The sequence below is a fragment of the Protopterus annectens genome, chromosome 2.part0 (assembly GCF_019279795.1).
Source record: "Protopterus annectens isolate FY-2018-M chromosome 2.part0, PAN1.0, whole genome shotgun sequence".
Taxonomy (NCBI): domain Eukaryota; kingdom Metazoa; phylum Chordata; order Ceratodontiformes; family Protopteridae; genus Protopterus; species Protopterus annectens.
The window spans coordinates 1,401,880,896-1,401,894,489 of record NC_056728.1 but is presented as its reverse complement, the minus strand read 5'-3'; the positions used below and the strand labels follow the sequence as shown (position 1 = coordinate 1,401,894,489).

General features: G+C 36.9%; 1 protein-coding gene across 1 annotated transcript in view; it reads left to right on the top strand.

The window, feature by feature from the left end:
- Positions 1-2,320: 2,320 nt before the first annotated feature.
- The window catches only part of SCOC (short coiled-coil protein), a 446,987-nt gene continuing 435,713 nt past the window's right edge, over positions 2,321-13,594 (top strand). Inside the window, exon 1 of the mRNA XM_044061625.1 lies at positions 2,321-2,402. Within this exon, the coding sequence (XP_043917560.1) occupies positions 2,336-2,402 (67 nt within the window). The 5' untranslated portion in view covers positions 2,321-2,335. The remainder of the gene's footprint in view (positions 2,403-13,594) is intronic.

Sequence of the window (13,594 nt, the reverse complement as noted above, 5' to 3'; positions counted from 1 at the left end):
GGTTTAGACTTCTAGCATTGAGTAGCATTACCTTCAGAATTTGCCTGCTTCTATTTGTTACGGTGGTGGTTTTATCCTTTGAACCTTGCCTAAAAAAGTCACTATAGAGGTGGCAAGAGCTTGAGGCCTGAAGCCAAGGTATGTGTTGTTAAGAGTATTCAAAATGTGCCCCCTACTGGTCCCTGAAATAAACAAATATCTGCAGATTAGTATGTTTGTAAACCGGCTGTAGTTATTACTTGTTGGAACCACTCAGTCCCAGTTCCAGTGAGCTGTATAAAACACGAGTCCTTCTTTGTAACTGTAAAAGTAGATAATGGACTTTTGTGATAGTACTATTTTGCCAGTTTATTACAATTCCCCGTGAAAACAATGGATCCCTTGTTAATCCAATTAAACCGTAGGACTGTATTTTATTCCTGCAACATATAAGCCACAATTGAAACATTGTATTTTCTCACCTGAAGATGGAGCACTTATACATATTTTTATATTGTCTTCGAAGGAGACATGTCTTCTCTTCCAGTTTGTAAAGAATATCGCTTGTGAAGCTTTGAAGGGTACCCTCTTACAAAAGTGTGTCTCTCAGTGCTTTGCTAAATATTTTCTCGTTATCTGAATTAGTACTCTTAGATTCGTTATCTTCTCCGTCCTACTCTTTGATGTACTTTGTCTTAAATTACTAATGTAAAGGTGGTCAACAGCAACTATGATCGCTTGATTTAATTCTATATTCCCTAAACGTGCCTCTGATTTCTTGGCTTTGGTTTTCTTTCCATGAGTATCTTTTGTATTTAGACTCTACAATAAACTGCATTTATATTACTAGGCCAGATTTTAAACAGCAGTGATTGCATTAAGCAGAATAGCTACTTCTAGACCAGGGCAAGCAGTGCAATTGCCCTGAGTGTTGATGTGACAGCCAGCCACAAGGAGCTAGAACAATTTAGAGAAGAGGGAGCACGTTTTTACGTTTCACCTGAGGAATCAACTTGCATAGAAATGGCCTTGTTTGAAAGCATCAAACTACAATTTCACCTATGTCAAGCTTGAACGTTAGACTCTGAAAGAGAACCTTGTCAACTGAGAAGCTAAGAACATTATAGTGGTAGATTGTGGCAACACAATTTCTAGAAAGAATCTGTTTCAGCACCACCATCCTTAGAACATTGCAAAGGGTTTCTATGGTTCTACAAGGAAGATGTTGTACCTTTCGCACCATCCTTAACTGCACCAATTTGACAGTATCTACCCCACCAAAAGCACATGAAATGAACATAAACAAACAGTATCATCTCCCAGACTGTGCTGAACATAGTAGCATTACCCACCAGATACACTGACTGGGATAGAATCCTACATTTTAAACATTTCACATTATGACTATCTTCAGTATTACATTTCCAGTTCACTGTATAAACTCTCTGCTATGGCAGACCACAATGTTTCTTCTAACAAACAAGAAAGTGCCTTGAATGCAGAATGTTCCCGCAATGCATTATAAAGAACCTCTGCATTAGCAGCAAACTGCAGTTCCCCAGTAAATGGCTGAATGCTTTGCTATGGTAACCCCCCCCCCCCCATTTGTAAGTTATCTAACTCCCTCTTGGAGGCTCACACAGTAGCTTTCTTACACTGATGCCTAATACGGGCCATCAAGGTGAAGGGCTCATTTGCCCTGTCATCATTTATAGATACTCACAGATTAGAAGGGAGGTCTCTGTTTTTGTACCCTATTATGTTGGATGTTTCCACTTACAGTTAGGATTATCTGGTTTGTTCCATAGATCTGAGTTACCGAAGAAACTTTTATATGCCTGAGATTCTGATGAAATATAACCTAAAGCCTCTGTGATTCTGTATAAATGACTACTGGGATACTTATTTCTTTACATTGTATTTGCAAATTATTGGGTTAATAATAAAAGAATGGGACTAGAATCAGTTGTCCATATTCATCGTTTGTAACATACATAGAGAGACACCCATGCGCGGACACACACACACACACACACACACACACACACACACACATAGTGGCTGATTTTCAGTGCCGTGGCAATACATATCAGGGTTTCAACAGGCAGTTGCTTTTAAACTTTGCACCTTATCAGCTTCTAGCTGAGATCGCTAAGACAAGGCCATCAGTGTTCCTGTAAACAGAAGGTGTGCAGTTACAAGAAGGCTCAGGTTAACAGCTGTCTGTGGTGGCAGCACCTCATCAATGATTTAATGAGGGGGTGGTGCTGCAGATGCATGAAACTAGGAAGCCCAGAGTAGTTCCTGTGCAAGTTTTAAACAAAGCTCTCTGATACTTACTTAACAGCTCAAGAAAATGGAAGGTTCTCCAGAAGTAGAAGAAGAAGACACTTTCACCAATATCTCATTAGCAGATGATATAGGTAAGGAGAAGTTTATGAATTCACGTCTGAAAAAATGCAGTATCTTGACAGATACTTGATAAGGTAACTTGGCAACATCATGGCTTTTTGTGAAATATAACACTTCATTGCTGCAGTAAGAACTGTTATCGCTGATTCACAGAAGTACAGACCTGATGGTTTGTACTGTATACAGAGCATTGTTTTCTGTTGTTAGAAGGTACCAGACTTATGGTTACCTTCTGTGTACTTAAGAAACAATACAAGTTAGTGCCTTGCTCAGACTAAATGAATCTTTGCAGTCCTGTTTTATTTATTCACCCAGATAGGTATAACAGGCTTTTTCATGTATTATTCACATTCAAGAATCAAGTAATGGCTGCAGATATATAATTTGTGATTGCCTGTTGCCTCTGTTTTCTTCATTCAAAATCATTTTTTATAGTTCTTGTTCTTAATAGTTGTATGTATGTCGTTTATGTAATTCATACTTGGAGAATCACTGAAACTAGTCAAATTCCTTGTATGCATGCATACTTGGCTAGTAAATGTGATTCTGATTCTGAATCTGATTATAGATAATATTACTCCAGTGGAATTTTAAAATTACTTTTAAAGTAAATTAATTACTTGATTGATTAAATTCCCGTACTTTTAAAATTAAAGTGGGATACAACATTTACAGTATAAAGGATAATGCACAATTAAAATATTAAAATATGGAATAGCAAGCATGGAAGATGGTTTCATAGTGTAGCCTTCACAGGATTTATTCAGCTTTTCACACATTGCTGTGAGGAATGGTTATATAGCCGGATATATCTGTAAAGCAACAAGTGAGAAGCAAACATCTGTCATTGAGTGCTGAGGAGTGTAGTTTTAAAAGGACAGTTAACACAGCAGTCATTAAGCTGGAAAGCTGGCTTTCTGGTGGATGGATAAAGGTCATCTCTTAAAAGAGTAGCTTCCTGGAATGATAAGAGCTGTGAGCAGCAGACTGTGTTACTACGTAGCTTAAACTTCAGCAAAATATTGACTGTGTAGATTTCAGCACATCTTCACATCTTTTGGTAATTCACTATACCAAGCTGAAGAAATGGATATAAATAAGGCACACCATGAAACATTATACACCAATTATTTTGGATTATTACAGTAAAGATAATAACAAAACAATATCTCTATACTGAATCATATGGCTGGAAGAAATATACTGATGTGACTAAGTACACAGAAGTGTTGGCTAATCTTGATTATTTTTTTGTATTAACTGCATTAGTGTGCCATTATAATTTTATTCTTATCTTTTGCAATATTAAAATTAAAACTTTGGAATACATGCATCAAGGTAGATATGCAAGTTTGGCCTCTTGGCCCATGCACACAGGATGACACTTACACAATTGTGAATGCATGCATACTTGCTGTTTTATGGTGTACACACAGAGACTGACGTGCCGTGCAACATGACTTGTGTTCATCTACAAGGATAACTATAACCTGCAGCGCACACAAGCATTGCATCTCTTCTGTATATGTAAATCATTTCTTGTAGGGTAGCCCAAGGTAGTTACCAGTTTTTATAAGATTCTTTGCAACAGATTCCATAAGATACCATATTTTTACATGACAGACTTGTATACAATAATAAAGGGAGAGCCATGTGGAGTCTGTGTGCTTATGTGTCAGTGCCATTTGTGGGAATGGAGTATGCTAGAATACCATGTAAATATTATTACAGGACAGTACAGTTGATATGCTGAATTCACTAGTGTTTTAATCTGGAATGTCTTTATAATACAGGTGCCCAGAGTACCTCAGCTACAAATTATACAATCTTCTGCAGAATCTTGAAACTGTATGTTATAAAATATGTTTCTTTGGGGCGAAGTTGATTTGGTTACGGGTTTGGTTCAATGAAATGGGAATTTACGGCTCATTTGATCAAATTCGCATTTCATCAATTACTTTGACAATGCATTGGTGTTTTAATATCCAAGATCACCGAACAGTGGGGAGGTGAAATTTCTCTTTTTCCCCAATGTTGACAGTTTCAGAATTGGTATATTTAATGTAGTAGTGGTGTGGAAGGACAGAGCCCCAGATGTGGAGAATGCAGAGAGGCTTGCCTTCCTGAAAAACAAATGTTTTTGTGTTTTTTCTTGATTAGTTATATTGACTGTTCAATTTTGCGAGCTGATTTTCTGTGGCTCAAGTTAATGGTTGTTCAGTGAAGGCAAGTATAATCTTCGTAGGACAGTTTAACCCACAAACTGAAGTTCATGGGTTCACAGCTTCATCAACAGCTTTGTCTTGTCTTTTAGAAACTTAATAATTGTTTATTGCATGTTGAAGCTTATGAGTACAATGTATTCATCAATGTTTTCTTCCTTCAGTCAATATGTATACACAAGATGTTCAGATTAAGCATAAACATAATGAAGATGCAGCAAATCTAGCATTATATTTACTCTAGATAACATTTATTGATGTATAAGGAATGCCTGCTGAACTTTCTTCAAATTCTGTTTTACAATATAGTAACTCAGTAGTTGCATAACCATTGGACAGTCAGTAGAGCCATGAACTGTGCTAGTTCACAGTAACAATTCCACTTTTGATATAACTTGTAACACAGCGGTTCACTTTATAAGAGCTACAACCAAACCAACAATCACTGAAACATCACTCAAGCCTTTAAAGAAATTATTATCACTCTAACCCCATAATGCCTTGCAACAGAAATGGCTGTGAAAAAGAGAACTATGTGTAAATTCAAACAGGAGTCTATGCACTCATACACATTTAATTCATGCTTCTAGCAGTAAGTGTGGCTGTAAGCATGAGTAAGAGCTGATCTGCATTTGGCTAGTCTTGAAGAATGTGTGCTTGAAAAGGATAATGGAAAGACACGTGGATTCAAAAGAATGTGCCACATCGTGGAATGAAAATGTGAAAATAAGCTGCTTCTGGGTACAAGATGAAGGGAGAATACTTACTTGATGCAATGAAATCTGAAAATGTTTCTGATGCATCTGAAACTACTGAAACTGGGATGCAAGTCAGAATGTTGGAAAGAAATATTGAGAATTAATATACAGAAAGTTGATCTTAATCTAGACACCTATATTGATGCAGACATTGTCATTCTGACTGCAGATACCTTTACAGCACACAGGGATTAAGTACATGATTAGAGGGATGGTTGTGTATTGTTACCCTATTCTGGACACTTGGTGGAACCACTGGGTCAAAACTGATTATACAAATGTCAAAAGGAGATCCAAAAGATTTTTTTTTTTATTCAGATCATGCCTCCCTGTTATTTTGAGAAATTAAGACTGGAATGGTAAAATTAACCCACTGTGTAAAAGCAAATACTGTATGAGTTCAGAATTAGTCAGTTACTGAAATATCTCTGGAATTATGCAGGACCACAGAAAAGATATGCTGCCTGACTGTGCTGATTTATTTATAACTTAGGAAAGTTGTCATTAGAATAACAGATACAAATAAAACCTGGTTTCATACCAGTGATTCATGCTCTTATCAAAGAACCACAAGTACTCTGGAGTGAAACAGACCAGAGCATAAAGTGAACTGAAAATTTAGGTGTCATTAAAAATGAAAGAGCAATCAATTCCAAAATAATTTGTGAATACTGTGGTTGTGGATGCAAATATAGACAATGTTTTCCATTTGCATTAATCTGATTGAAAGACAGCATTACCTACTGCTTACAGCTGAGGAAATGATCTCTAGAATGACAAATCATAAGTTACTTTCAGTAAAACTTCATTGGCTTCCTAGGACTAGCATTAGGATTAGGGTTAGCACCCATTACTAAAGAGGTTGGGGAGTCCCGCAGCACCTTAGTAATGGGTACTAACCCTAACCCTAACACTGCCCCTTCCCTGAAACCTAACCCTACACCCTACCTTCATAAAAAACTTCTTGTAACACTGACACTACACAAGAGGCACTAGGACACAAAAATATTCAGAAACAAACCCAAACAACACTATATCTATCCCTTAACTTAACCCTAACCCTAACCTTAAAATACATAAACTCATACAAAAACATTCAGCACCTATCCTCCACTAATCCTTGACCCTAAACCTAACTCACATAGACACACACAAATACTCTCACCCCTCCAAACCCACCTATCTGTCACGACATTGCACACCACTGACATTTCCACCATTCAGCTGTCTGTACCGTCAACATTAAACCACACCCCCTATATTTGTCAAAGAAATGGCATTCGACAAAACACAGGGGAGCCCGACATATATATATATATATATATATATATATATATATATATATATATATATATATAGATATATATATATATATATATATATATATATATATATATATATGTGTGTGTGTGTGTGTGTGTGTGTGTGTGTGTGTGTGCATATATATATAGATATATATATATATATATATATATATATATATGTGTGTGTGTGTGTGTGTGTGTGTGCATATATATATATATATATATATATATATATATATATATATATAAAATATATATATATATATATACACACACACACACATACACACATATGGATCTCCCATATTTCATCAAAGGTCTCTCCTCAAAAGTTTTCTCTGTATGGGAAAGTTGTCAAATTGATGTTTTATCAATTGCACTGTCAATGCAGTTGCTGAACATCATAAAATGCATTTTGATAAGTGCAGTTGTCTGAGGTTATGTAAAAACCTTTGGGCTATACCAAGAGATATTGAATTTGGGGTTAGGAGTGTGTGTGTGTGTGTGTGTGTGTGTGTGTGTGTGTGTGTGTGTGTGTGTGTGTGTGTGTGTGTGTGTGTGTGTGTGTGTGTGTGTGTGTGTGTGTGTGTGTGTAAGTGCTTGCAAGTTACAGTTACAGTAAAAGGGAAGTAAGGGATTAAAGTTAGAGTTGTATTCTTAATATGTGTACATAGTGTGTTTCTGAGTTGTCGAGTGTTGTAGTAGTATTACAAAAAGTTGTTTTTCTAAGGTAAGGTGTAGGGTTAAGTGCAGGGGCAGGGTTAGGGTTAACATGCATTAGTAAGGTGGTAAAGGTAAGGTAGTTAAGCATAATGATTTGCTTAATCAAGCTTCCTCATCGAGTGTATGGGGAAAATTCATTCTATACTCGTCATAAACTTTGCACCTTTGGTTCTGTTGAACGTGTAATAAATATTAAAAGCTGTTATGGAATGACTACACATCATCCTCTTCCTTTCACAGCATTTCTGTCATAACGTTGTGAACAGTAGCAGCTATTCTAAACTGGTTATGAGTGCGAAAGCACCAGCAGCCTCATTTCCGTCGATGATCATGCTCTGTTTGTCAGAATTATAAAATTTTACTGTATGCTGGTGACTCTGTTATGCTCACGTTTTACCTCGCGTTAAGTAATCATTGGAATCTGACATGAAGAATCCTTGTAAAAGTTAAACATCAAAATAATCTATGATTTTTGTTCCTTGATTCCAGTGATTCTTTTCATTTCGCTAACATTTCATTGTTGTTGTACATTCTTTTATCCATTTAGAAGTTATCTTTGATATTATTTAATAGGGTAGGTGAAGTATGGGAGCCTTTTAAACATAATGTGTTCTGTCTAGGCTGCCCAAAGATAGGAACTTTCCTCATTTTCCATCCGTAACATTTTACTTTCTGCTTAGTGTCTCGATGTTACATATTAGTGCCTTACTGTTTATTCTGCCTCTTCTGTCTTCTGTTCAGAAAATATACAATTAAAAGCGGTTTACTGTTCTGTTTTGAGGATTACTAGTAAAAATAAACATCCAGAACTCACTAGTATGAACTTTACATTACTTCAGAAGTTCTGAAACTCAGCAGTTATCCCTCCAAAAGCCCACCATCTCTAAGACCATGAAGATATTATCAGTAAATACCCCCAATCTCCAAAGGACTGTATTTGAGAAAAACAACCCAGGAACATGTCACTGCAAGAAGCAATATTGATCCTTTCCACAGAAACAAGTATTCATTAATTCATCCATTTTTTTTAAATAAATAAGGATTGTAACATACACTTTTGTTGAAATGACACAGGCTTGTACCTCTGTTTGCTGTAGTGGTACTCCGCCTGGTTTGTCTTCAGCTAACTACTTGAGTAGGGAATGTGGAGCAGGGAAATCTGGGCATCTCCCATCCTTTCCCAGTTCAACCACTCCCTCTACTTTTAGCTGAAACATTCCTCTACTGACTTAATAATTGTTGTAGTCACAGTGATAAACAACCTCTGCTATGAGCTCAGTAAAATAAAACCACACAAAAGGTGTCATCTCTGCCTCAAGTTTAAAAAAGAAATCTGACAATAAGGTGTCAGAGCTGCAAATTCCTTACCTAAGGTATACCCCAATATTTTTCGGCCAGATTGTAATTTCTTGGAAACTGCCTGAGAATTCATATCCATTCAGCTTTACCTTCTGAGCTTTGTTTTGTTTTCCTCCCTTCCTTACCCCCTTTCCTATCTACACCCTGCATTGTTGTACCTTCGTATGGTCATATATGCATTGCTCCTTCTTTCATCATTTTCCCACCAACCTCATATTACTCCCTTCATCACTAAAATGATATTCCCATCTAGCATACTAACAAGCCATAATTTGCCATTCATCTAACCACACTATATGAACCAAGAATATCCTGTACATTTTCCACACAACATCAAATTGGAATTAAGGTCTTCCGTGTTAATGGATAGTCAAGTGGGCATATTGAAAAGTAGGGAAAATAAGTAAAAAGTAAACAGAAATGTGACTAAATAATCATATTTTCTCCTTTATTGGTCCTGATACATCTTAAGAGTGAACCCTTTATCCCCACAATAAATTGGCCATTCTCTTTCTATACTGTCTTGTAAACTTAATAATTATATCACACTGAACCATCTAATCTGTACCACCACTCCCAATGAACTCTTAAAAACAAAATATTTACAAACTAGACTAGAACCAAGCAAAATGCAACCAAACTTAGTACCAACATGAACAGGGAGTATAATCCTAGACACGTCTTCAAAATCTGAAAGAACTATTACTCGTCAATGACATATATCTTAATCAAGGAACGGCATCCAACAACCAGTCTATGAAAACTCTATGAATCCTATCCTGGAAGAAAATGCTCAGACTAAACTACATAATATAAATGTTTGAAGCATTTCTAACAAACTGCAAATTCACCCCTGGTTTATCACCTTTGTCTCTCATGGTTAGAGACAACATGTTCTGCTCATCTCTGTGTTATTTGTACTTAAAATATAAGGGCTAAAAACATCATGGGTACGTATGGCTAGGGTTCTAAAGATCCTCCCAGATCAACAGCCCAGTAGGGACATATGAACCTGTGAACCTGTCCTTCCCTTCAAAACCTCAAGACTTTTTTCAGTCTCCTGAACACAGTCTCTCTGTTTTCTGAACTGATGTAGAAATTCTTAGTCCTTTACACAAATGTCCTAATTTCTAACTCAAGTGACAGTTCTAGAGAAAAGAAGCAATGAATACCTGTCCTGCTTCTTTGTAATATATGCTGTTAGATGATATTGCTCTGACAGTTTTTTTCTTCATGTATGGAAAAGGTGTTACCACATGTTTAGCCAATATACTAAATGTTAATAGAAGCCTCCACTTATCCTATTGCATATGCTGTTCGATTTAGGTTACAGCACAGTGTCAACTATTTCTTCTTATGGTGTACAAAATATGATATATCATTCACATTTGTTTTATGTACCGCATTTTACTTATCAGCAACCTGTTCTGCTGGAGTTGTGTTTTATGTATAAACCACAGTTCATTGTCAACTTCCTCATTTTAGTAGTCAGACGATTATATTTCACATATATAATTAATAGATTGGATGTTTCTTTGATCTGCATTGCTTTTTGTAGATAACTTATGATTCTCAACTTATCTATTGCAAGATTGTAGTGTTGCAATCATATGTATGTATCTACTGTATGTATGTCTGCTGTGACAAATGTTTGTGATGAATAAAGGCTTGTTATTTTGGATTCTGTGATGAATAAAGGCTTGTTGCTTTGGAACACTACCTGGTTTTCATGATTTTGGAGAATTATTCCAACTGGGCTCATCAACAAAGTTTTTAGACCACTAGTTTCTGTTTTTTTTTTCCCTCAACACTGGTGGTGGTGAGGTTGGAACTAGACAGATCCCTATGCTTGCTCATTTTTATATACATACATACATACACACACACATAAATATATAGATAAATAGATATGTGTTTGTTCAAACTGTACACATAGTATAAAGCTGTTCTTTCCATTTAGATATCCGATCTTTCTGAATTTCTTGATGGAATGTATAGCTCCTCATAACAGACAGACCGTTACATAGTCTCACAGCTCAGTTAGTTTAATACCTAATCGGCCTGCAGACTCCTCTTGAAATTATGTTGATCATTAGAAGGAACTTTCACTGAGAGCTGAAACTGAGAAAATAACTCAGTGAAAGCCACTGTCAACAAACATCAAACTAGCACTTATTTTGGAGGAATAAGTCCCCCTAACCTCTTATATGAGGGAACATCCTACAAGCCCTCCATACCCATATATACCAGTTCGATGGTCACACAACAATTTGTTAGAGACCATGGCCATTGGTGTTGAAAGTGGCTTTGAACAAATTCATGGGTACTCACTGAACAACTGACAGGCTACCTCACTTCTTAATCCATGTGTTCTTCAAATAAATGGTTATCCTTGAACTATGTGTCTGCATAAATTAAATCTGACACACTCGTACCTCTACGTGGCTCACTATTTGAACAGTTGCCATTAGTACTCATATTGCTTTGGTGTGGTGGGAGTTGCAGTGAAATTTACTTCCAGCCTGTTAGGTTTGATGCCAAGAACAATCCTGAAGGATCAAACACGTGCTATTTAGGAGTAAATGTCAGTCATAACTGCCACCTATCCCAAGGTGCTGCCCCCATTTTTTGTTGTTGTGTCTTTCGGCTTTTCCCGGTTAGGGGTTGCCACAATGGAACTCCGGTCCGCTAATGATTGGCAGTAGATTTTTACGTGCCGAGTTGCCAGCCCTGATGCACAAACTTCAACGAAGGTATGCCCATTCACGCATGCCTCCACACAGAAGACGCTCTAGCTGAGAATTGAACAGGACAAGGTCTTACTGTGAGGCGACAGCGTTACCGCAGCACCACCCCCATTACACAACAAAACCATTTTCAAGTTTCATTTTTTCCACATTCCATTGGCCTGCTGAATATGTGTTGTTTTTCTTCCTAAATGAAGAAGAGTTACTTTGGCTAAGACAATAAGTAGTTTTAGAATAGGAGTTAGTTTTTAGTAACATAATTTGTGTTTGAAAGGATATTAATGAACTGGAACTGTGCTCATGATAAGGAGAGGCTTCACAAATGTGGAAAATTCAATTTTACAGAACTGGTGTTTAGATCCACACATTTGTGTTAAAAACAGTATCTCTGTACAGTGATATGCTTAGTATTTTTGTGATATGATTCAATTTGTCCCAGCTTTATATTCCTATTCTTGTAGCATTTTATATATGCAAACAAAATAGAAAGATTCCATAGCTGTACATGCTGAAATTATCTTGTATTTTAGACTTACTTTATGTATTTATAACTGTTACCATGTTGTGCATTGAATGATGATGGCATTCTTGTAAAAGGAATTTGTCAATATCTATAGTTTCAGCACTGCAGTTTTACTTGAAGCTCATCCAATGAAGATTTTATGGAGAAATATAGTCTTAGCTAGAGATAGATTACTTGACGGAAAAGCTACTGTACCATATCCATTGCTTTCTCTTTCTTTGAAGTACTTGTCTAAAACCTTGTATAAGTACCATTACATAGTTTTCTTAGTTTCAAAATGTCTTAGTTTTCTAAATAAAGTATTATTTTTATTAATACTTCAGATAACATGTTACTTTCCTTTTTAATTAAGGTACAGGTAAATAAAATATGAATGTATGTTTTACAGCATGTAACCTTGTAATAAAGAACAACTGTAGGCCAATGTAGCTTTCCCTAAGGAGCCAGGGGGTTTAAATTTGGATAACCTTCAGAGTTCCACTCCCAAGGAACAGTTAGCTAAAGAAGTCTTTGCATTCACCGTTGCAATATTCATTACTATATAGGATTCCCTGCCATGAAGTCCATGGTCTGGCTAGTCTACCAAAGTCTACCATTGCTTTAAAGTATGTAAACATCACCTACACACTCCTCACATAGCATAGGGCATATAGGTGATGTTCAGGTGTACTATCCTAAAAACTTATTTGTCGCCAGTCTGAACACTGTTTTGTCTCCATCTGTTTTTTTTGCTGTTTTTTCTGTTTATTGCAACTCCAGTGATTTCTCCTGTTTGCTGATGTCCTCACCATTGCAGATAAGTACCCATTTGGGGGTTTTGTTCTTTTATTCATTTTTTTTTTGCTGTTTGAGGGGTTAATGTCATCTCCAGGAAGGGTAAATGCTAGTGTGGGAGATAGATTCCCCATAAAGACCACCATGTTAAGTGCCTTTTTTGACTAGGAGCATCTCACGATTATACATCTTGCTTTGTTTGTCAGGGATTTGTCTCAAAAACCCTTCATAGTAGATTTTCTTCCCTTTCATTGTATCTTGAGAACCAGCATCTTAAGCTGTTTGATAAAGATACTTTTGATGGAAATTCCTGCCCTGAGGGTCAACCGTCAGGGTAGAAGAAGGTGAAAAAGGTAAGACCAGAATCTTCCCCTGTCTAACCTCTGCTTGGGGGTTCTCCCAAGGTTATTACAAACCCAGAGACTTGCCTGGTTGTGTTGTCAGATTCCTCTTCCATGTCCAGGTTGGAGGCCGGTGAGGATCTGGCAGGCAGCATTTCCGATGAGGCTTTGCAGGCATCCATTTCAGGCGTTCAGGGAAAACCATGGTTGACTGTTTCCGAGGGCTCTGGGAGACTCCACAGTTTCTTCTTAGGGAACAAGTTTATACTATGGTTGTGGAATGCCCTCCTGAGTCAGGGCCCTCTCAGTTTTCTTGGACAGATGTCCCTTTAAAAAAGAAACAGAAAATTAGACATGTTTCTTCTGCTCCTAGGGACCCACAAAGTGAGTGGCAGGCCTTTACTCAGGGGTTATTTAATGCTTTACTGTCGTTAAGGCCTGCTCAAGGGATT